The following is a 25,879-nucleotide window of genomic DNA, read 5'->3' on the forward strand; positions in this document are numbered from 1 at the left end:
ACAGCTACAATTATAATAAAATATATATCTCCTATAATAAGTTACAGGACGTAATAATATTGATTTTCTATAGATACATACATGGCTGTGATCGAACAAGCGAGAGTGGCTACCCCAACAGCAACGGAAACCATGTTGCCATGGAAACGAGATGACACAGAGGGTAGCGGCGCCCTTAAACAATCCGAATTCCCCTCTTGGGCCTCTAATAAAGAGTATCTGGCTTACAGTTCACCCTCGGCTACATTTTTGGGTAAAATAATTAAATTGCTAGTATTGTACGTACTAATTGATGTTTTATCATGTTTTTTAAAGTGATACGAATGATGGAACCAAATATTAAACAGCTTATAATTTATTAGAAAAATAAATTTTGTAATAACTATAATATAAACAAGTTTAGAGTAATATTTTGCATGTATTTGTCTTATCTAATTTTGCATGATATTTTTAACTTTGGCAAGAGTATTGCATGTAAGTCTTTCCTTTTTTTGCACCGAATTCCAAATATAGCACTTTAAAATAATGTTTCCTATTATAAAATATATTTATGCCAAGACTTAATTTGGCACATTCCTTAATATTCCCGACAAATTATTGCATTTACTCTTATATAGATTACTAAATTACCTTTTCAACTTATAGATTTTTTTTCTTCCTACCCATACACCTATCACAATCCCAATAGGTGGAATAGAGAAGCCAAAACATCCAAAATCTATCATAGGTCTATTCCGAAGAGAGAGTTGTAGCTCGACCCAGGGTGGAGGGGAGACACTTTTGTCAGATTCAGAGGGAAAAGCTGATTCTCTCAAGGGCGATAGTTCGTCTTCAAAGGGTGAACCTTCATCGGCGAGGCATGCACCCAGCATGCTGTCAAAAAGAAGTACAAGCCTTGGTGGACCAAGTGTGTTGTTAATGGAGGATGTGTCTCATTCAGACCCATTAGGGGCGTCATCCAGACCTGCAAATATACTGCAAGGTCCACATCGGGGACAATGTAGAAGAGGATCTATGTTGGAGCTTACTGGGTAGGTGGAATACATATTTAGGTATGATCCTTAGTAGTACATCCCGTATCGTCCCAATGTTGCATGGGGCAGATACATTTCTGCATCTGTTCCATTGATAGGTTTTCACAAGTGATGCAAATAACAATAAACCTCTGTGTCTATTCATTATATATATAAAGTTCATGTCATTACCTAGGTCGTCCTAATTAATATTTTATCTAAATAATAAAAATATCTTATTTATTTATTTACACTTCGTTTCCTTTAATATAAATATAAAAACACGTAACATAAGTTATAAAGCAACGGGCGGCTTTATCGCTAACAAGCGATTAGTCCAAGGCAACCCCAATACAGAAAAAAGTAAACAAACATAGCAGTAAAGTGTGTATTAAAAAATGCGAAGAAAAACCTTAAATGAAATGTAACACTTGAAATAACCAAATAATTAAATAAACTAAAAAAACTTAAACTGTTCTATTATTAATTGTTTTTGTTTTATACATTTGCCTTTCTCCAACGGATCATTTATAATTCATGTGACAATGTGACAGATATTCTATTTGGAAATAATTACACAGATCTAATTTCGAACGAACGATCGGTACATCAGGTTTTATAATATTTCAGATCCCTATCAAGAGATGCCATCACCGAAGAGAAATGTAGCAAGTCCTTACCCGAGAGTGAGCGAATGGGTATCCGCCGCCTGGCTTTAGGCCAGCAAACCCTACCACGCGATTCTTTCAGCCGGCAGCATACCCTCACCTCAAACCTAACCAGCTCATCATCAGACGACTCTTCCGATGAGAACACCTGAGTATCAAGACGTGGTGACCAAGATAGGTTACCACTACTTAAATATAGGACTTTGGAATAAAGAATTGCATTTGCATTTACCACGCTAGACTAGCATTACATTGCGCAGACGCAATTATTAAATTTTAGACTTAATAGCACGTTCAATGATAGAAGATTGAAAAAAATTTTTATAGCAATTTATTTATTTTACAGGCTTAGTAAAAAAAATATGGTTTCTCTGCGAAATTATGAACTGCATTACAGCAACCGGTCCATGCTGGTTTCTTAAGAAAGAGAACTTAAACTATATATATTTAATTATTAATAGTTTTTTTAGCTAGAACCGGAACGTTTAATCTTATATTATTAAACCTAGTAATGTTGAGCATTAAGAAAAAAATATAGTAATGTAGCTAATGTAATTTGTCCTGTAAATATGTTATTGCTTAGAAACATATTTTATCGTAGTTACCGAAAACTGTTAAAAATTATTTACAAGTTACAGAACTATGTGATATTATTACAATCTGTCGGGTTTTTGAAGGCAAAATTTCTTTTCCAAGCTTAGTTTTCAAGTGAATCAACAGTATTTTTCTATAACTCTTTGTAATGTGCGTTGACTAAAGAATAGGTGAAGTAGACAATTTAGGTAGTATGTTAAATTATTGTAATTAAAGGGACTTGCCAATGACAATACACAATTAGATTAATTATTGTAATCTTTATTTAACTTATCTTAGAAAGGAGTGCTTAACTGTTAATTTGTTTGGGCGGTAAAGTTTTACCAGAAACAGAAGACAAGTTCTAGCTCATAGATAATGTTTGAATTTCGGAAAAACGCGCGCGGTACAAGGGAAAGGTATATAATCTGTGTAACTACAAGTCGTCGGAAATATCTGCGAACCTGGCTTAATGACGTCATACAAACTGGAGAGATAGCAAAAAAATTGAAGATGTAAAAATAAAAAATATTTTATTTGTGTACTTATTTTTATTGAGTTTTATGTAGTCCTACCCATCTTACATACAGCACTAAATAGGTAGTTTATGTAATATTTCACCAAACAGAGAAACAATAAACACTAAAATGCGATTACGAAAGCAAGAATAATACACGTGCGTCGGCGATTGCGTTGGCAACGGTACTGGATAGGCGAAAACGGGGCGGGGTGCGGGGAAGCGCATTCCAGCGAGGTTCGCAGATATTTCCGTCGGCTTGTACGTTAAATGTCTAAATGTCTAACATATTAAACAACTTGAATGATAAATTTATTTTTAAAGTGAGACGGAAAAGGAATTAAATTATCTGAATATTTATTTATAAGTATAATTTGTATTTCGTAGTGAATTTGCATCTTAAGATCACGATTTGAGGAAACGTTAGTTAATTTCAAACATGATTATAGTGTATGGTATACGTAGAATATACTTATTTTAATATAGTTCCTAAATATATAGTTCATAATATGTCATTGGCAAAGTCGGTCTTCTTGGTGACTTAATAAAATGTTACAATCTAACCTATATATTTATAGGTAAATAGGTAAACAATAATTTAAGATTATTTAAATTTCATCCTTTACATTTTATACGTTAAAATACTGATTCTTGTTTTCATACAAAAATTGTACCAAATACAAGAATTGTGATATTGTATATAAAATATTTAAAAAAATATACCCTTTAATCAAATAAACAAATTAATCACTATAGGTTAGTGAAATGTAGAAAAGTTGACAATAGAATAGAAAATATTGTATGTTGTTATACTTGCACCTTTAAAATTACCTTTCTTTTGATGCTTTAAAAAAAAACTACTCAAAATAGTTTTTAGGAAAAGGCTTTTAAGTTAGCTAATAAAGATTAAGTGTAAGCTTTTGACACTTACCTGTAGGTAGAAAATAATAATAATTTTGTTTTCATGTAAAAGTTACATAATACAGTTTAAGCTTTTCTAATAACATCAGTGTGTCAATTGAATGATAATAGTGCCTAGTACCTATTAACCTACGAAATACAGCTCACACAGTACAGTGTTAGGTACGTAATAATTAATTATAATAGTGTGATAAATATGTAAAGAACTATTGAAATAAAATAATAATAAAGAAACGTCTTTTTTTAACCTCTTTAAACGGTAACTCAACTAATACATACTATCTACGAATAACTGTAATTAAGAGTACAGTCTGTACAAAGTTTGTTTTGAAAAATTTTTGTTTAGAAGTAGGTGGAACTCTGAAGACGTACGTAAAATTAAAAAAGATATAGTGTTAAAGTTAATCGGTTTATTTTTGCACTTAGAATGATATTAATTATGGCTGATGTTCCATATTTTATTTCATTATGAATTCGTTGAAGCAGTCTATTTACTTATAAGCAAAATAGCAGCAGTAGATAATCATCATCACTACATAGTATAAAACAAAGTCGCTTTCTCTGCCCCTATGTCCCTTTGTATGCTTAAATCTTTGAAACTACGCAACAGATTTTGATGCGGTTTATTTTAATAGATAGAGTGATGTATAATAACATCCATTAAATAGTGAAGTACTGTTATTTTGGAGGTTTCAAATGTGATGTCGTAAATAATTACATTTATTCCGCTTACATTGCAAACGCAGGCTGAACCCTACGAGTTTTGTCAAAATAATGTACTAAGTATTGTACACATTGAAAAGGTCTACAGAAAAGTCCGTGATGGTATATGTCTGTCTCTTATGGATAACCCACATTTTTATATACAACGTTTACAGATTTTCTGTAGTGTATTTAGTATCAGTATTGCATCCGTGCGAAGCCGGGACGGGTCGCTAGTAATATTATAATGTCTTAATTCTACAAGTGTACTACTGAGTACTCTTTATTATACGCTGATATTATTTAAAAAATATTATAAATTGGATTAGCTTATTATTTTTTTATTTTGTTTGCATTATTGTTAATTAATGTCAGATGTACAAAGCAATTAGCCCGTATTTGATTAATAGTCAATTTGATTTTATTTGTAACGAACTTTGACGCCATCTAGGTCACCACGGATGCACTACACAGACGAAAACTATATTGTCAAACTTATGCTGTCTATGACCTAAAGCCATGTCACGTTTAAGACTAAAGCCTTGGCATTTGTCAGGTGACAATATGACACTTGACAGTAAAAGTTTACAATCTAATAACAATCTTGTATGATAGTTGATAGATCAGCCATAAAAATTAAAATCAGCTTCTCGCTAGCTCGCTACTTGATTGCTTGTTGCTTCGGATTGTATGCAAAAATTTCGTGAAAAGTAACGGAAAATGCAGTGTAACTGTAAAACTTTTCTTTAAATCGTTTATAAATAAGTAAAACAAAAGTGTAAATAACGGTTTATATTGTGAATATGTGTTTGGAAAGAACCTCACGGGGATGAAACATATATAATCATTTTATTTAGGAAAATAAAGAGGTGAGTGGGTTTATTTATATTATATATCAAAATCACAACATGTGTCTGAATCGTGTAAAATATAATTATCGCCCATGAAGGCTGTCTTTACGTGGTAAAATTACCTTTCTAATGAGTAGTGGCGGATAAACGCATACTTACCTACATTTGTTTATATTGTCATTGTTGTACATTACTGATAATGTTCGACAACGTTAAATAATTTAAACCTGTGAAAAAGAAGTGCGCTATATCTTATTCTCAATTATTTCGATTATCTTATCATAATATATCTTATGGATTTATCAGTTGAAGTAGGTAGGTATGTAAGACATTTTTTATTTGGAAAACAAGTTTTGTTTTCAAATTCCAACAGTTTCATAAAATTTATATTCATTTGTGTTATGAAATTTACTTTTAAATAATTATTTTAACAGTAGTGGTTTGTTTTTTAATGTTAACTATGTTAAATTATATGTATGTACATTTTATAAAAGTATATAATTCTGACTTTTCGGTACATTTTGTCAAGATAATCTATATATCATAGGTATTATAGATAAACATCCTTAAAATGAAATGTATTAGTTTAAGCTTTGCTCAGAACAAATTCTACTTCCTGCTCATTCATTCAAGATATTAATATCTAATTGTCATTTTAATAATTCATGTCTGTATGTATTACCTCAACTCATGTAGTAAAATAATATCTAATTGTTATCAACAACTAATACTACTATCAGATTAATTAGAAAAATTTAAGTTTGAAACTAAAGATAAGTTTAATTAATGATTGGTAAATATTTTATAACTGATATATTAATGTTCATTAACTGTATTTAACTATATAAAAATAGGATTGTCTTAATAAACTTTAACTACTAAATCTATATCTAATTTTAGGAATAAAAACAACTTATAGTTAATCTCATGTTTCACAATTGTAAATTTTTCAAACTATCCTGACCTTAATGGGTATGGTTTTCTTAAATTTAATTTAATTTATGTTCTAAAACATCATATATTAATGTTCATTAACTGTATTTAACTATATAAAAATAGGATTGTCTTAATAAACTTTAACTACTAAATCTATATCTAATTTTAGGAATAAAAACAACTTATAGTTAATCTCATGTTTCACAATTGTAAATTTTTCAAACTATCCTGACCTTAATGGGTATGGTTTTCTTAAATTTAATTTAATTTATGTTCTAAAACATCATATATTAATGTTCATTAACTGTATTTAACTATATAAAAATAGGATTGTCTTAATAAACTTTAACTACTAAATCTATATCTAATTTTAGGAATAAAAAACAACTTATAGTTAATCTCATGTTTCACAATTGTAAATTTTTCAAACTATCCTGACCTTAATGGGTATGGTTTTCTTAAATTTAATTTAATTTATGTTCTAAAACATCATATATTAATGTTCATTAACTGTATTTAACTATATAAAAATAGGATTGTCTTAATAAACTTTAACTACTAAATCTATATCTAATTTTAGGAATAAAAACAACTTATAGTTAATCTCATGTTTCACAATTGTAAATTTTTCAAACTATCCTGACCTTAATGGGTATGGTTTTCTTAAATTTAATTTAATTTATGTTCTAAAACATCATATATTAATGTTCATTAACTGTATTTAACTATATAAAAATAGGATTGTCTTAATAAACTTTAACTACTAAATCTATATCTAATTTTAGGAATAAAAAACAACTTATAGTTAATCTCATGTTTCACAATTGTAAATTTTTCAAACTATCCTGACTTTCATGGGTATGGTTTTCTTAAATTTAATTTAATTTATGTTCTAAAACATCACATATGTTAAAATGGAGAAAACAAAACAAATTATGTAAGATATATGTCATGCTTATGTAGACATTACTAAAAAATTTAAAAATTGGGTGCTAGCCATATTCATCCAACTTCTATATTTTAGAATCATAGTTCTGTAGACCAAATATTTAATTTCTTAAAAAACTGTCTATAGTATTTACTTAAATGCAATGTTTTAAGACTGAATAGATCAAGAATCTCTCCATAGTATTGTTTTCATTGTTTAAGATACTAGCAGAATGGAGCATGCTGATCTGGTGTCTGAGATGGCACAGGTGGAGCATCTGACTACTCAGGAGCGGCTTCACCTAGCACGTAGGTAAGTAACTTAAGTAATCTTTATCACCAATATACCTTCTCTGCAGTAAATTTTTAGGTTTTAATTTCCCTTATATGTAATTATTGATTCACATATAAGTTTTATAAATTACTCAATGCCAATAGTAGATAAATTAAAGAGTTTAAAATTTTAATTGACAATACTATTTTGTTTTGAATTTTGTATGATAGAAGAAATTATGTTATGTGAATATTATATATTACTATTATTCAAAAAGCCTTACTTAATTACATATATTACATACATGATTTATCATATTTATTTATTATCAATGTGAGTTTTATAATAATTCCTTAGATTACTGTGATTAATCTTACGATATTGCAACAGAGTTCTTGGCCTTGCTAATAAGTTCATTTCTTGCATAAATTGCGTTTACGCGAGGACAATGCCGTCTTGGTCGCAGTTTTTTTTATCTGACATACGCTTTAGAATATTAAATGATGTAATTTTTTTCAAAGACTATCCTTATTTGTATAGATTTTGAGGTGGTTTAGGATTTCTGTAGTGGTTATACAAGGGTGGTTAAAATAAATAGGCAGTAGTGTATTAACATCGGAGTTACCAATACGACTTATGTAAGATAATGCCTCCGACGACTACATAGTCGGGGAATTGTCTAGAAAATATTAAAAAAAAAACAGAAGCTACTAAATATGCGAGCGTTGCTATGCCTTTTTTTTAATCTATGTCGATAATGATGCTTACTTATACCATAATGAGAGGCTTCATATACAATATGGTGTACGTTAAGGTTGAGTCGTTTCATGCCATAGCGTGAAGCTACTTAGCGTGGAGCCCCTCTCCACTGACAATAGCCAGATAACGTCTCTAATATAATATTGATAAGGTATAATTTATGACGTAGAAACAATGCACCCGTTCCTCCGGCTTGCCAGCTGTGATAGTGTGATATTACGGAACATATGTTTTTTTAAATGTTAAACTTGTTACCTATGGACGTCGATTATTTCATATTTATGGTCATACGCGAAACAGTTAAAAAATACAAAACTACCCACAAGTTTTATACAGAATTTTCTTTGTTAGATATCATATTTTCGTTAAAATAAAAAAATGTATGTAAAACATAAATCAGTGGCGCTACAACCTCTCTAGGTATTGGCCTCAGATTTCTGAATCTGTTTCATGATCATTTTTAAATCTAATAGGCAAGTAGGTGATCAGCCTCCAGTGCCTGACACACGCCGTTGACTTTTTGGGTCTAAGACATCTCGGTTTCCTCACGATGTTTTCTTTCACCGTTCGAGCAAATGTTAAATGCGCACATAGAAATACTCCATTGGTGCACAGCCAGGGATCGAACCTACAACCTCAGGAATGAGAGTCGCACGCTGAAGCCACTAGGCCAACACAGCTCAAAATGTATGTATAATGAAATATAAAAATTGTTTTCTAATGCTTTAAGTTTCGCCAACAAAGGGTGATCGATTTAAAATTTTGTTGATAAAGTCAAACTGGATATCTAGCTCGATAAATTCTTATCTATGATAGACGTAGAACTTGATTGATATTTTTATACAAATAGGTTATGACTTCTATTATTTTGGATTTTAAATTTGTACATCCTTATCCGTAAACGCATTATAAGCCTCAAGTTTAGGTTAACAATCGAGATTTATAGCTTAGTTTTAACAACGTCTATGTTAGTGTTTCATGGTTACTCTCGACTCTGCATCGTACCCTTGAATATCTGAATGAATTTGTCATTATCACTCTAACTTTACTGCTAATGTGTAAAAGCGACAAAACATTGTTAACATATCTGCGTTTATATAAGTTTTATTTATAAATGTTTTCTAGTAATAGGAAGTATTTGTGGATATTCATATTTTGTATGCATTACAACTAAGTGTTCTAAAGACCTGGTTCTTCGTCTTCTAAAGCAGCGTCACCCCGCAACTTTATAAGGGAATCTATTTTCCATAGTATTACAAATATTACGACATTAGATTGAGCATTTTATTCAGGTGGCAATTCTGGTTAATTATTAGTTTTGCCTACTCTATAATTCATGCCTAGCGCTTTCTTGACCGCGCGAGAAAACAAACGCGCTGGGGCAAGTTTTTGTTCCTATTAAATGTATGAGTTTTGTTATACACCGGTTTCCTGTAGAGGCACTTTACCGTGTCTGGGCTATCGTCTTATATCATTTTATCTTTCAAATATATGATTATACTTATTCTTAATCTCGTTGTTATAGATTGCTCGCAGTTTCGCTCACATGAATTTCGTGTATTTTAAGGTTTATGGTAGGGTAAATTTGGTTTTAAAATCACACATTTCCAAAAATCGAGATTTGCAGTGTCGGTTTATCAACTTCTATCGTATCTACTCTAGTAGCTAGTAACCTCCATAAAAACAGCAGGCAACGTATAGTTCCAATAAAAAAGGAACATAATAAACAATATTATTTGCATAATTATCTACACTTTATTTTTGCGTAGGCACAAAACCTATTTGATTTTGATTCTGATACTTCTGTTTTTTAATATTTCAAAGATTTATTCTATCTATCAAAGAATGCCGCATTTTTCTTTGTCGGTCTTCGGCTTGTGTGCTTATAAATATGAGTTTTTATTTCAATTTCAGTCATTTCTAATTGAGTTTCGCTTCGAGTCTATCTTATTTATTATTCTCGCCCATTTACCTAGCTAGGTACTCTAATTTCTTATTGCTTTCGGAGTAAATGTTTACAATTTGACATGAGTGACGAATAAATAGCAATAGGCTAATAGGTATTTGCAAGTCTTGCGAGACTTGCGAGACTCTTGCTGCAAGATCAAGACCAAGACCAAGACTGAGAGCGCAATACCAATACCAAGATCAAGACCAGGTGTATTGACGCAAGACCAATACCAAGACTGGTCTAAGTCTCGTCTTGGTCTTGCATTTGGGCAACACTACCCAGCAGTGCTCTGTCTACCAACAATGCACAGTCTGCTTCTTAAAAAAAACAAAAGTTTACGAAACAAATACAGAATCTAAGGCCTTAAAAGGTTTTAGTCGTCATTTGTTAAATTTTTGTACGTTGCATATTTGGAAATATGCAAATATGAAATATGCGCCGCGGCTGCATAGTGCAAGAGGGTTGTAGGACTCGCTATCTGTGTAGCTGTACATATCCACTTGAACCACAAGGCGCCACTGTAAAGTTCGGGAAGATGAGTAATTAAATAAACGAATGCTCGAATAATACTAATTCTATATTTCAATAAATTTTCCTTAAATACTAAATACAGATACATAGAATATAGATTGTGTAGAACTGACACCACACCACCAACAATAGCCCTAGACGGGATGCGTAAAGCCTTATCCGCTTTCCGACACGGGACACGATGGTTGCGTTGACTTCTCCACGCCCGTGGAGCTTGTGATAATACGTGACTCTGCCAGTATCCTTCTCAGACCGGGCTGTACGCTTTTGCAGTAAGAGATAGGGTGTTCGAATCCAGTACTTGAAGGGATGCTGACCCACAGCATCCTTTCTTTTGAACGAATGGGCCTCCCTGTTTGGGCGCTTTTTAGGTGACGCGATGAAGTACTTCTATTAGGTTAACAGAATACGACCCTAAAATTAGAGGTAATATCGGGGCTGTGGTGGGGAGCACCCTAGATCGACTCGTGTGTAGGCATTCCGTAATATTTTTATCAACCCTAACTCACAAATTAGTTCGGGCGAGCTCACGATTCCATCTCCGCCACCATTGTTCCGATATCCTATCTATTAAACAGATAAAAAAATGTAAAGCCTATGAATTTTTGTAGTAAATTCGATATAATATTTTTCGTAACTCGAAGCAAACTGTAGTAGAATCGTAATAAAGTAAGTTTGGTTGCGATGTAAATTGATTAAATACCGTAACAGAGGTGACTTGGTGAAATCGGTTCAAATTACATTGCCGTGATTTTGTTTAGGGGCCTCCATGTTAACAATCCAGTATTATAATTAAATTTATACCCGACTGCATGTTCTAATGAATACAGTCTTAATTAGTTGCACTAATAATGGCGCTTTGGATTTATTGGCGCCTTGGTATATGATTAATTATATATAAACAGTGTTGGCTTATTTGATTCAGCGTGCGATTCTCATCCCTGAAGGTCGTAAATTCGATCCCCGGCTGGACCAATGGGCTATGTACGCATTTAACAGTCCGTCCAGTTGTCCGGTGAAGAAAAGCACCACGAGGAAACCGATATGCCTTTAGATCCAAATAGTCGGCGGCGTGTCAGGCACAAAGGCTGATCACCTACTTGCCTATTAGGAAAAACTTATGATTATATATCTGTATGTATACATATATCTGTATATCTGAGACTCAGACGTGGAAGGATGTAATGATGGTATTTTGGTTGGATTTAAAATAAATATAAAATATGTTTATTTTGGAACATAAGATCATCATGGTATCACTTATTCCACGTCATTAAACTCGAACCTGTTGGCATCCCTACTCATCGGCAAAGAAGGCAGAGGGTGTTGGCCGAGAGAAAAAGCCGGCGTAAAAAACTCTCGGTACTCTTTAAAAAAAAAGCAAAGCAAATCATCAAACAATTAACGTAAGAGACTGTCATAACTACTTTCGTATTTATGTCTTTCTCAATCTTATGAATTACCCGATTCACAAAAAAGCGAAAGTTCTTTAACGCTTAAATCGCGGATTGATTTTAACGAACCAAATAATATTCCAAACCTAATTATTTTGGAACACTTAAGTTATTTTAGAAGATAACATTGATAATCAATTGGATACACTGCCACATACTTTTCTTGGCCGATGGCTGAAATTGGTACTACTACCGTTTTGAAATTTGGGACTGTCATAATTCTATTATCTTGCATTAATAATTACAGTGGCAATGTTTTTATTATCGATCGCTACTGATTACTAGGTAATAAATTAAAGTCAAAAGATATTTTTATCATTAGTACAGTTAACATAACCCATCATATCATTTATTCCTAAGTTTCTCTCACATATATTTAAGCGTATAACTGTATTTTATAGATACTGGTTTACATTGTTTTACATTACATTACATTTCAATAAATATTTAAGTTAGCCTGCATGACTTCAAAATATTTCCCATAAAATAGTTAATTTTTATTTCCTGGCAATACTAATATCCAGCGACGCTCTTAGGTCAGCCAAGAAAAGTGGTACTATAACTTTTGCGCATGGTACCATAGACAAATCATAGTTTATAAGGGTTGAAAATATGGTGGATGAGCTGTCAACTGGAACTCGCTTATACTTATTCGCTAAGTCGGACTGCCGTAAGTCAAAAATGTATAGGAATTTGACAGGAGTCTTAAGGGTGAGTTTCAGAAATGACACTAATGACTACATCTGCCAAGTCACTATTAGTTATAGCACATGTTAAGAACTCAACCGAGTCATATACGTACATATGTAAAAATATGTTCAGTCTGTTTCGTCTCTTTCTGTCAAATAGTATTTTCTCTGTGATGAAAAGAGACAGATTAGTGCGTATAATAGTGAATAATGAATAACAAAAGAATTTATTTATTTTATTATTCACATGTTGACTCTGGCAGGTAATACTATGGTCAATCTTTTAAATAACTGTACTCTCGAGATGCTATTTGGTCAACCGCTTCTACCATTACTGTGATTATACCCTATCACTAACGGATAACGGAGGTTTAAACTATGCGAACAGAACACGGTCTTGCTAGCCCATTTGTATTAAATATGATCAATATAACATATCGATGTTTTGAATAGTTTCGCCTTTAGAGAGCTTGCCTAGTGGTTAGCGTGCGCCTCCAATCTGATGTCGTAAGTCGTAGGTCGATCCCCGGTTGTAAACCTGGTTTTTCGGTCTATATGCGTATTCAAAACCCACTCGTACGGTGAAGAAAAACATTGTGAGGAAACCGGCATGATTTGGACTCGAAAATGTCGACGGCGTGTGTAAGGCATAGAGGCACCTACTAGTCCATTTAGAAAAATAAATGATCACGAAACGTTTACGGATACCAGCGGCCCAGACCGTGTATAGGGAACATCGCATTTTGATAACGTGGCATACACGTGAAATGAAAAAATATGTGAAGCATGATTAAATAAATATTTCTTCGTGTTTTTGCCTTAATTTTTGTGCCTATAATTCTACCTCATTTATACACGGATACAACGTTCATGGACGATTTAAAGATAAACCACGATTCATGAGGTACTTATATAAAAACTCATTATTTATGTCTCTTTTCATCAAGCATTAATACAATTGACAGAAAGAAGACATATGTAGGCGAATGAATGAAAAATCTCAAAAAGCTTACAATTATTATTCACTCTTAAAATATTGATAAAGATGATCTTGTTGGTGGCTTTCAATCTATAAAGGTTATACAGATAAGCGGCTTTATAAGAACCTCACCTGTATAAACCTAATTTGTTAACCGTCGAGCCGAGAGCGTGCAATGAAGTATCCGTTTTGCAACTGCCCCAGTTTCAAAGTATAATATTTAATGACACATTCGTATCCTGGATACATGTGGCCGACTGCTCGAGCGACAGGTCGGCCAACCGGTTTAAACGCTTTTAAACACAGCCTTGTGATAAGCGAATCTTGTTTGGATTATTGCACTGATAATTGTCTGTTTACTAATTTTAGCTTTAAGCGGTTAGATAATAATGGTGCTATTATAGCGATAAGCGACTACTACAGATGTTTACTATGGTTTATAGCGGTAGGCTTTTTAAAAAAATCAAGGTTTTATGGGAGTAAATGTCTGAATAAAACGAACATTATGATTTAGAAATTTGAAGGTCATCTAAATACTACTAATTATGTTTGAAAATAAACAGGTTTTGCAAAAAAAATTATTTTAAGCCAACTACGTTGAAGGGTCATTGTGTAATATTATCTCTATATATTATCATAAATAATGTCTTATCTGACAATCTACTCGATAAATACAAAATCTACACGGATTTTTATACAGTGATGAGGTGGTTTAGGTGTATTTTTCAAGGTTTATTTCACTTGAATACTGTTGGATTTCTAAAAATAATTTTATGCATTTTTAAATTATAGAGTTAAATAACGATAATAGAGGCAAAAAAATACGGAAATTTAGTTTTTTACCCGGGACAAATTAAAAAACAAAATTACATATAGACGGTTTTTTAGAATATCCTTCCGAGCAAACCAATTTTATTGGTTTTAACTTTAAAATAAAATTTAATTACAAACGGTCGCAACTCGCTTTTTATTAAATTATGGGTACATTTATTTCTCACATCGATCCACTTTTTGGGAATGTGTGGGAGTCCATTTATTAGGAACTTGTAAAGGGTTTGAGCTAGGTGAAAACGTTAGTTTAAGTCTTTGTGTCAGCAGTCCACACATTATTCAATTTTCATGATTAAAGATTTACAAATAATAAAAAAATAATAACGCTTCGAATACGGGACAGAGACAGTTCCGCCAGAACATTTTAAACTAAGCCTAATACTAACTATTCTAAATACGGGACGTCTGGCAACGCTAGTTCTAATGTTTGTTTTCTGTATTAATTTTCTTTGCATATAAATGACTTATTGTTCTTCAAGGCCGTGTTATCAGCAACAAAACTATTAATTATTTGTTATCAATTATAAAGTGTCATACACTCCACACATACCTTTACATTCTTTTGTGAAATTGCCGAAATAGACATAGAATTGTCTATGGTTGGTCATACTCTATGGATACCCAAGTGATAAATGAGATATATATACGTGCAGTTCTAGCTAATAAATATAGGATTCGCAATGATTATTTCTATCGTGGGGCGACACCACAACATATACTTTTGTCTACTTTTAGTTCCTTAGAGTAGTGTCGTGCAAATAAAACCTCATTTCTTAGCTTCAAATATCCGGAAGTAAGTCTTCTCTTTGTTAATCAGTCAATTGTCAAAATCTTCATTTTGAATTTGTTTACCAATTTACAAGTAATAATGTGTTTCTTTTAATGAAAATACCTGTTTAGGAGTTTCAGATAACACTAGGCATCAAACATGTACATTTTTAAATATAGGTATGTTATTGTTTCGTTAATACCTTAATCGTGTTATTTTAATGGGATAAAGTGTATCTGGCTGCAGATTTGTACAATGATTGCCATTTTTAGATTATCCAATAAGGTAATCAACACAGCTTTGTATACAGTATGTGTGTGGATATATATACTAATCATGTATAACATTCTAATAATATAATTAAAGATTTTATTATTTAGTAAATTTATTATATTCTAAATAAATACTGACAATGTTGACCATTATATACATACGTATAAAAACATTAAATTAGGTGTTTTCCTGTAAAGAAAATTATACCTTTTGTAATAATGTAACACTGTTATAAAATAATTAAGACTATCCCTCTTCATCATTAAGTAAATTAAGTAAGACGGAAAGAGACAGTTTGAAAATCTGGATGGTCTCCTCCTTTGATCTTTTAACAATTATGTTTATGCTTCCAGACGTCGTTTGCAACAGCTTAAAATATGGCAGCAGAGAGAGAAAGAATGGGCAAGAGCGAAGGCTAGAAGAGATAAGAGCAACAAGAGAAGTATATACTTCAGTGATAGCGTCATGCTGCTAGAGGCCGCTGCGAGGAATGATATAGAAGAAGGTATGGTTTTCTTTTATTGTATGTTTTGTATTTGAATATAAAAAGCATTTAAATTAGTAGTAAGTAGTGGGGGTGGGGGGTTGAATGCATTTCTATTCAACGAGCACGCCGCGATTTTGTTATTTATCCGGGCAGGAAGCTCTTCTGATGTTAAGTGTAACCGCTGCCTATGTAAACTCACATTGTGCGCTCGCAAGTGCGATGCTGGCCTTTTTTTGTAATTCAGAACCCTGCGTCTATCCAGTTATATGTATTGTGTAGCAATTTAAAGATAAATTAAAAAAAAGGCGCTTAAAATACAATTATGCATTACATACAGAAATTTACATATAAATTAAAATGTTTAATATAAAAACATGTTTATTTAGAAACTACACAAGTTTGCTGATATAGATCGTTTTTAAACACGCTTTTGTCGGCTATAGATAGATTTTTGTGAATGTCCAAAAGCATGTATGTTAAAAACGTCATACTTCATAGATTTCAATGTATGAAATGAAAAGGAGTGAATCAATGTGGCGATATTAGTTCTAGTAATTTAACCTTTTCACCCATGAACTGGTGTTGTATGTCCAACTTTACTCATCTTGCAGAGATATTATAATTTACTACAATATTACTACGTATCGCACGCACAGGGTCTCTTGGTAGAATGCTTACGCGACCCCAACAGTGACGTGGGGTTTAGAGGGTAGGGCCCTCAATAAAAAATAAAAAATGGTGTCGCACCACTAGATATTATTTTAAACATTTTGGAAGTAAACATATTACGTTATACAAGATATTATTTATAAAAAAAAAATATTATCAGGGTTCAGGTTTTTGACTTAATTTGTTACTTGAATACAAACATTTTAATCTTTCCTATTTATAAGTATACTACGTTTACAATATTAGTAATTTTCAATATTTCCTTTCAAAACAGATTCGAGAGTGATTTTTTTACTTTAATAGAATAGTTGTTCACAAGGTTAAACTTTGACAGTTCACACTATTATCGAATGCCGTGTCATCTTTTACTATTTTAAAATCCAAAAAATCCTTACCTACATCGGCTTGGCATAGCACATATATTTTCTTTAATCGTCGTCTATAAACATGTATTCTAATGGTGGTAGATTTTTTAAATCGGTCCAGTAATTTTTGATTTTATTCGCTTTTTATAATGTATTACGATTATGTTGGTAACAAAGGGTTTTAAAACAATTGAATGGTTAAACCTTGTGAAACCGACGCTGTCTACCCCGTGCTCTGGGGATTACATTTCACATTTCACTTTGAATAATTAGGCTCCAAATATAGAACGTTTGTTGTGAAAATATATGACAATATTTTAATGAGGTCCTTTTTAATTTTGAATAGTTTGGACGCGCAACTGATTAATTTCTATTAAACATTAATTCTACTCAATACAATGTTCATGGGCTGATAATACATTAATAAGCTTATTAAACAGATTTTTGAGAAATTACTAGTGAGAACATATTGTCTCGCCCGTTACCAAATACCAAAGCCAGTAACGGGCCTATATTTTGATAAAGTTTGAATTAAAATATAATTATTTCAATAATTATTACTAACGGAACGTCGTTACCACTACTACATAGCGATCACGACCGCTCTGTCAAAAGTGTAGCGGATAAGAAGAAGAAAGAAATATATTGTCTAGTTTAATCATATGACTGAATTGTTTCGGCTTGATTATACATATATGTTTGCAGGCGTACTTATACGTACATATAAACTATGTGAAAGTCTGGCCCTAGGTCTAATTATGAACTATTATTAATTATGAAATGTTTTCCCGCTCTCGAATAATGTGTAATTAAATTTGCTGAGTCTACTCGAAATGTGAGACTTTCACTATATAATTAGCAATTATCCTAATGTATCATATGTAAACAGTATAACAAGATTGTGTGTCTTGAGTTACGGTAATACTTGTGGTAATATGTACATACTGTATTGCGTGCGTAGAATTACAGTAATAAAACTTTTTGTAACCATATCAAATTACCCTGAACGTAAGAGTATTTACGCGTTAATGAATAATATTTTTGTTAACAAGTACTTTAATGAAATAACCATTAAGCTATTTGAATTTAGAATATGCATTCCGATTTTGCTTATGAAAAATAAGTTGTAGCTGGGGAGCCCAATAGGGGATTTCAGGATTTACTCCAGCGTGGAAGATTAATACACAGATACCTTGTACTTGTACTTAAGTATCTCTACCAAATATGAGCTTCATATATATGGCCGCCCGTCAAGGATAAAGTATCAGATTAGCAATAAAAAGTTAATGATCAGACTCGAGCACAACAGACTTTTACCATACTAAAAATTGTATATATTAAACTACTTTGACAATTTGCAAGTAAAGTAAAGAAAGGTTAGGGCTGCAAAGTTGTAAAAAAACGTCATTTTGACATTCTCGAGCAAGTCTCCTAGATAATGCTTTGGTCATAATTAAAGTAGCAAGATGAACGGGTCTACAATCCTCGAAATTAAGTATGAACAGTTTATAATCTGTGTTCTTATTGGCGTACTCTACTAGAGTGAATGTAATCTTAGCTTATAATACTAAGCTTCAGATGATGTCATTTGCTGCTATGTATTGATTATGTAATGTTTTGAATTTCAATTTGATTCATCTGTTGCATTTATATTGCAAGAACTCCTTGTCCATCTTCAGTTACACTGAGGGAGTTAATAGTTAGTAGTTTAGTATGGCGTAATGGTATGCAAGTGGTTTGTATTGGTTAAAAATATTTTCTTATAAAAGCCCAGGCCCTAAAACTCTACAGCGCCCGAACTTTGTGGTTTTACTTTAAATCAAATCAAAATTCGTTTATTCAGTTTAGATGCGTGTTAGGACATGCTTATGAATGTCAAAAACGTTTACAAAATTCGCGAAAGAGCAAGACTACGCCATCCGTTCGCAAAACTACCTTGTTCTGAGAAGAACGGGCAAGAAACTCAGTAAGTTTTACCCTCCCTCTAAATTACAATTATTCAAAGGAAAATATCATAAACCACAACGTCATTAAAGTTACATAAGTAAAAAATAAATAAAAAAATCTATTTTACCACATTCACCATTACACACATATTCACAACACTTCCAAGATAAGAAAACAAATTATAACAATATAATTAGATATCCAATACCCGAGGCTTTTGTTTGCAAGATCGATAGTCCTTTTAATGTATTTAGCTCTGATGTCACATTGATATCGGAATCGTTATTGGAAGTTGCCCGGTTGAGTTTCCAAAATGCCTTAAAAAAAGGTCTTAAATAAAATCACAATACGTCCAGTTTAAATCAGTAATGTGGTATTAACTTTAATATCATAGATATAAATGTTAGCTTTAGACACAATTTAATGAAAAATCATGATTTGTTTTTCCTGTCGTTTACCAACTGTAATATTTTAAATAAATTAACAGTTATACATCACTCACGATTGACTTTAATTTTGTATTTGTGATGCAAAACACATTGTATCAATGCGTTTATAAATAGATGTGTCGATTTATTCTATTATCACTAGTTTCGCAGTCTTATTTGTATGCCGTGTTTAAAATCGTATGTATCGCAACGTATAAGTCTGGTTAAATCATAATACGCTGTTTACTGTATTGAAAATTAAGTGCTCTGAGTGAAATATGAGTTTTGAAAGCGTTATAAAAGAACTTTAAAAATTGGATGGCGGTTTTACTTAACATCAGGTGAGCCCCATGCCCGTTTGCCTACTGTTCTATAAAAAAGTTATATGTCGGTCTAATCACAGATTAGTTGAATCAAGGGTCACAAAAATGCCTTCGTCTGTCCTAATAATGTGGAATTAATTTCATCGGGCACTGTGTTTGAACTAATAATATGTATGTAACAAGTATGCCGGGTTCTTAAAAATAACTTATGTTGATTCTGTAGTCACTAATGAAGGGTTTGTAAAATCTTGTCAGATAGCGTACAGTCTATATAAACGAGAATAAAATTTAATATTAAGGGTCTGTTTCACAATGTCCGGATAAGTTCCAAATAAGCTATTTATTACTTATTGGTAGGATAAACAGTATTTTTGCGCTTCACGACTGTCAGATAGCGCTATTCGTCATGAAACGCGAAGTATCTTATTCGGAACTTTTATCTTTCGAATAATTTATGTGTTGCATAGCTATTTGGTACTCTATCCATACATTGTGAAACAGGCCCTAAATGTAGAGGCTTAATCAGCATTTATTGAGTTATCATTTGTAAACTATCTCGATTTTGCAATACAATGAACGCAATCATTAAACGCTTTTTATTCCGTGAAAACTGTTACTCAATCAAGTGTAATTGATCTGCTTAAAATGCCTTGTCTTCCTCATGGGCATAATGTTGTTCCATTCTGTTTCACTGGTGGTTTTTAAATAGCCTTGTTTTATTCTTTTCCTGGATTTTAATTAGGAAGTTTTGCATAAATCAATTGTTGATAAAGATGGATTATTTAACGACATTAAGATTACGGGTGGAATATGAATATGCCTAGGTCTATTAATAATAATAATAAAGTTTATTTTTTTCTATTCACACACACATAATACAGCTATTTGCTGTTGTGGTAACAGGTAACCATTAATAATTAAAATGAAATTTCAGTGGCGCTACAAGCTCATATTGATATTGGCTTCAGATTGGGAGGTGATCAGCCTCTATAGTCTATGCCTCACACATGTCGTTGACTAATGACCAAACCCAATAACCTATATCAATCCATCCATCTGTCGATACAAGCTATCCATGGTAGATCGAATAGGTATATGTGGTCATCGGTCTATGTATGACAGTTCAACTATGCCAATATCCTTTATTAAAATTATAAATTATACCAGTTTTTAAAATAATTATAAAGCTATTTGATTTGATATTATTTGTACATTTTTATTTACTTTATTTGGTTTATATTAATTATCAAATATAAATGTAAAGAGCAAAGAGATTGTTTTCTTTCCGTCGCCAAAAATGGTTTGTCTTCGTAGGTTTTGGTTATTCGGATGCAGATAGGACATCAATCGACTGTCACGGTCTCATGTCAGATTTTTTCAATTTAAGATTGTGGATAAATTAATGGGCTTTGTAAGACACGCCAATTGCTTCTATTAGAAAAAAATTAAAGCTTAATATGCATCCGCTCCAATAGTAACAGAATATGAAATTAATTTCAGTACGACGTCTCCTTGCACGTGGCGTTACACCGGATGCAACAAACGAAGATGGATTAACAGCACTACATCAATGTTGTATAGATAATAACGAAGCCATGATGCGTCTTCTACTCGATCATGGCGCGAACGTCAACGCCGAAGACAGCGAGAAGTGGACGCCCCTACATGCGGCAGCCACTTGTGGCAATTTAAACTTAGTGCGGATTTTAATACAGAGAGGTGCAAATTTACTGGCTGTGAATGGGGATGGGAATATGCCGTATGATATATGCGAAGAGGAGAGAACGTTGGATGCGATAGAGAGTGAGATGGCGGCGAGAGGTGTTACACAGAGACTGATAGATGAAACCAGGGCGGCGACGGAGATGCAAATGTTGATGGATGTAGCGGAGTTGGTTAAGACCGGCATGGATTTGGATGAGCCGAGGGATAGTCAGGGTGCGACACTGGTGAGTAATAGTTATTTTACAGATAATATATTATAATGCCATAGCGTTACAATCATTGTCTTAATATCTTATAAATTACATTTAATAATGTGAACAATTTTTAAAAGACCGGCAACGCACTCGCAAGCCTTCTGGCATTGAGAGTGTTCATGGGCGGAGGTATCACTTAACATCAGGTGAGCCTCCTGCCCGTTTGCCCCCTGTTCTATAAAAAAACCCGACTAAATTGTTCGTCCATATGTATTAGTAAGGTATATCAAACATAGGGTGGGTTTCAAAAGTCCTTAGAATGCAGTAAAGAATTAGAAGCAGAACTATGACGTAATGTTTTATTTTTCTATGGTGTTAAACACCTGTTAAAACATTCACACAGATCCTATATTCGTTTTTCTTTAAGTTAGTTAGCATTAGGCTTGAGCTGTTTGTGGTGTTTCAAAAATTGTTTCAATTTATACGTATATTTCTGTGTTACAAAATTTAAAAGGAGGTGCGGGTTTTGATTGAATTGTGCTTTAGATATACATATTTTTTATTTACATAATTATATATATGAAGAAGAGAAGAGAGAGAATCATGCTTAAAATAAGCCTACGGCATCGATAACCGGGATCGAAGGAAAACTTAAAAATAAATTTAAAAAAAAAAGTCAATGACGTGTTACAAAAAGTAAGAAAACCTCAATGGACTGCAGATATAATGAGGACTAACAAAGAAAAGTTGACTAAGGATGTAATAAAGTGGTATCCGAGTTACAGGAAAAGAAAACGAGGTCTACCAATAGAATGGAGAAGGTCTGACAAGGATAGAGAGACGCGTAAATATTTTGGGGAGGCCTATGTCGATGACAGACAACCTGACCAAAGTGGTTTCTCTATTTCATTTATATAAAACAAATAGCATACATACAAATCATAAGGGATTCATCGGGCGGCCTTAGCGCTAACAAGCGAGCTCTTTCAGGCAAACGGCTCTGGAAACGGAAAGACTTAATTAAATGAATAATGTACAAAATATAAGAATTGCTTAATCAAAGCATATTAAAAAATATCATGAAATCTGAAAATAAATCAAAAAATAAATAAAACAAAGTAAAAATCTATATCGCTATACATTTTTAAAAATATGAATCAAAGTCAAGAATTATAAAGGAAAACGAGTAAAATTTAAGTTATTTTTAATTTATAAGATGATTTTGTTAATCTTCTTCTAGGCGTTCACAGTCCTTTTCCCACTAAATTATCATCACCGTAGAAGCGTTAATTGCGTAGATGGACCTATTGACTACTTCGTATCTCCGAATCTAGACCGAACGCGATTAAAAAAAAAACAAGGGTTAAGAGTAAAGTAAAGTAAGGGATTAAAGGGTTGAGAGTTTTGTTAACCGCACGATTAACATACATATAGATTTTATATGTATGTTTTTGTGGACATAGGGGTTACACTTAGACATTTTGACCCATTTCTATTATTTCTATAGAATAAAATCGTTTTTGAATGGAAATAAAACTGAAAGAATCGGTCTTTACAATTTTTCTAACGATTTTAAAACGCAAAACGCTCGCCTTGAATATTAATTAAAACAAATTGATTTTATTAATGTTGAAATTAGACACAACTAGACAATTACAAGTAATTAAGCTGATGTGGACTGTCCGTCTTAAACACAGTAACGTCCCACTTATACTCGGCCATTAAATTAATTCTAATTATAGGCAGGTTTATTTTGTAAGGGAAAATAAACGCTTTAAGGCTTTAAACTGTTGTAAGTCGATATTGCTGTTTATTTATATATACATTCTCAAACAATGTGTATGCCTAAATATTCAAGAAAATATGACTTCACAAATTTAACATACATACACATCAATTACATAAAAACATAAAAAACTAAACAAAAAACCACAAAATAAATAAACAAAAAAATTAATAATAACTAAAAGATAAAAATAACAGTAATAAACAAAACTAAATGAAAACTTAAACCACATTAAGAGCCTGTAAAACTTAGTAAGTTGGTAGATGGTAGAAACACATCAATATTTTCATCAATGTTTGTGATTAAGTTGTAGGAGCGATATAGCCACTGATATAACCATTAAAAGTAGCGATTAGAACGATAGCAAAAAAAATTTTATTTTCAATTACCTGTCATTGTCATTTTTTTGAAGTAAATGTCATGTCAATAACATAATTATTATTAAAAAAATTAATTTCAGTTTTATCTGTGCTTATGTTCGAGATAATTGCTATGCTTAATTGTTTTTCTTATAGATACTGTTGTTATAAGACCTTCATTATTATTATTACTTCCTTAAAAAGAAACACGACACATGAAATAAGAAATTGTACAATTACAGAACAATTCAACGTATGACGCTAGATTCGATTTCTAGTGAAACAAAGAAAAATATCCAGAAATATTATTTATTTTTAATACTAAGGGCCTGTTTCACAATGTATGGATAAAGTGCCAAATAGCTATGCAACACATAAATTATTCGAAAGATAAAAGTTCCGAATAAGATACTTCGCATTTCATGACGATTAGCGCTATCTGACAGTCGTGAAACGCAAAAATAGTGTTTATCCTACAAATAAGTAATAAATAGCTTATTTGGAACTTATCCGGACATTGTGAAACAGGCCCTAAAAATAATAGTAAAAAACATCTTCTAATTAATAAATTTTGTTTACTTACATATACAAAATATTATACATCTAAAATGTCTCTTTTATAAAACGGGGAAAACGGGCTGGAGTCTTATCTGATCTTAAGTGACGCCCATGGGCACTCACTCTAACAGAAGGCTCCCAATTGTGCAGCCAGTCTTTTAGGAGTTAGTACGCTAATTATTACATTTTATGGAAATATAAATTGGTAGAAATGTATGTGTGTGATTTTATTTTTCAGTTACACATAGCATCTGCGAATGGTTACTTGAAGGTGGTTGAGTTCCTATTGGAGCATAGAGCTTCGTCAGATGTGATGGACCATGATATGTGGCAGCCGGTCCATGCTGCAGCCTGTTGGGGGCATGTGAGTATTAACAGTAAAAAAATTAAACCTACCTGTCAAATGGAAAGGCCCATATCTCAAAAGTAACCGAATGGAATTTGATAGACCTTGGATTGGTCCCGTAGAGCGCGGCCACACTATGCGGTAATGGCGCGGTGCCGCAACTTCATCCTACATACAAATTACTATACCATGCTACACGACGCGTTGCGGCGCGTTGCGGCGTTGTGACCTGCGAGACGAGGCGGGGAGGGTTAAAATATATTGCCACACCGCAGTCCGCAACGCCCGTGTGGCACCGTATAGCTCGAAATAATTGCGGTGCTGCGCCGTTATCGCATCGTGTGGCCGCGCTCTTTTTGGAGTATATTTGTAACTTGACTATACTAATTTTGATAGAAATAATTATCAATGCCAACCATTTTCATCTATGTCCCAATATCTCTTAAATCACTGCACTTATTTTTAATAAAACCTGAACTGTTTCCTACGTTGGATATTTGGAACTAAAGATTGTTTATTTATTTTTGAGTGATTTGTGGACAAACATACAGAATTGGTACTTCGAAGACTTAAATACATATTATCCATTAATAAAAACGAAATTGTAACCTTTTAAGGTAGCAATAATAATAATTAATTTTGTTTCAGTTAGAAGTATTAGAGCTATTAGTACAATATGGAGCCGATCTCAATGTAAGGAATAAGCATGATGAAACACCGGCAGGTTGGTATTGTCAAATTAATAATGTAAGCGCATATCTGAGTCTGTGTAGGGTGTCAAAGAATCAAAGCTACTAATTTAAACATTTTTTTTGTGTCTACCCTCAAAAAAATTTAAAATGTGAGTTCAAAAACGAACCGTGTTGGCCTCTGTAGCAATGGACTTTTTTTTTCTATGTGTGCATTTAACATTTGCTCGAACTGTAAAGGAAAACATCGTATGGAAACCGACTTCCTAGATGCCTGCGATGGCGTGTGTCAAGCACAGATAACTAATTGCCTATTAGATAAATTAAACAGATACAGAAATCTGAGGTCCAGACCTCAAAAGGCTACAACCTTTTAAAATTGTTT

The 25,879-nt window shown here is 32.5% G+C and overlaps 2 protein-coding genes across 11 annotated transcripts in view; both read left to right on the forward strand.

Annotated features, from left to right (window-relative positions):
• The window catches only part of LOC110998084 (sodium/hydrogen exchanger 3), a 31,516-nt gene extending 28,718 nt beyond the window's left edge, over positions 1–2,798 (forward strand). For all 9 annotated transcript variants that reach the window (XM_045631644.1, XM_022266528.2, XM_022266534.2 and 6 more), the window contains 3 exons: positions 74–253; positions 689–1,031; positions 1,644–2,798. In XM_045631644.1, coding sequence (XP_045487600.1) covers positions 74–253; positions 689–1,031; positions 1,644–1,833 — 713 coding nt within the window. In that variant the 3' untranslated portion in view covers positions 1,834–2,798. The remainder of the gene's footprint in view (positions 1–73; positions 254–688; positions 1,032–1,643) is intronic.
• A 2,220-nt stretch (positions 2,799–5,018) lies between these two features.
• Positions 5,019–25,879, forward strand: part of LOC110998086 (protein phosphatase 1 regulatory subunit 16A) — a 35,783-nt gene continuing 14,922 nt past the window's right edge. Inside the window, exons 1-6 of one of the 2 annotated variants that reach the window (XM_022266540.2) lie at positions 5,019–5,263; positions 7,331–7,421; positions 15,972–16,123; positions 21,338–21,786; positions 24,698–24,823; positions 25,454–25,529. In XM_022266540.2, the coding sequence (XP_022122232.2) occupies positions 7,342–7,421; positions 15,972–16,123; positions 21,338–21,786; positions 24,698–24,823; positions 25,454–25,529 (883 nt within the window). In that variant the 5' untranslated portion in view covers positions 5,019–5,263; positions 7,331–7,341. The remainder of the gene's footprint in view (positions 5,264–7,330; positions 7,422–15,971; positions 16,124–21,337; positions 21,787–24,697; positions 24,824–25,453; positions 25,530–25,879) is intronic. The other variant, XM_022266541.2, reaches the window with a different exon arrangement.

Source organism: Pieris rapae, chromosome 16 (assembly GCF_905147795.1).
Source record: "Pieris rapae chromosome 16, ilPieRapa1.1, whole genome shotgun sequence".
Lineage (NCBI taxonomy): Eukaryota > Metazoa > Arthropoda > Insecta > Lepidoptera > Pieridae > Pieris > Pieris rapae.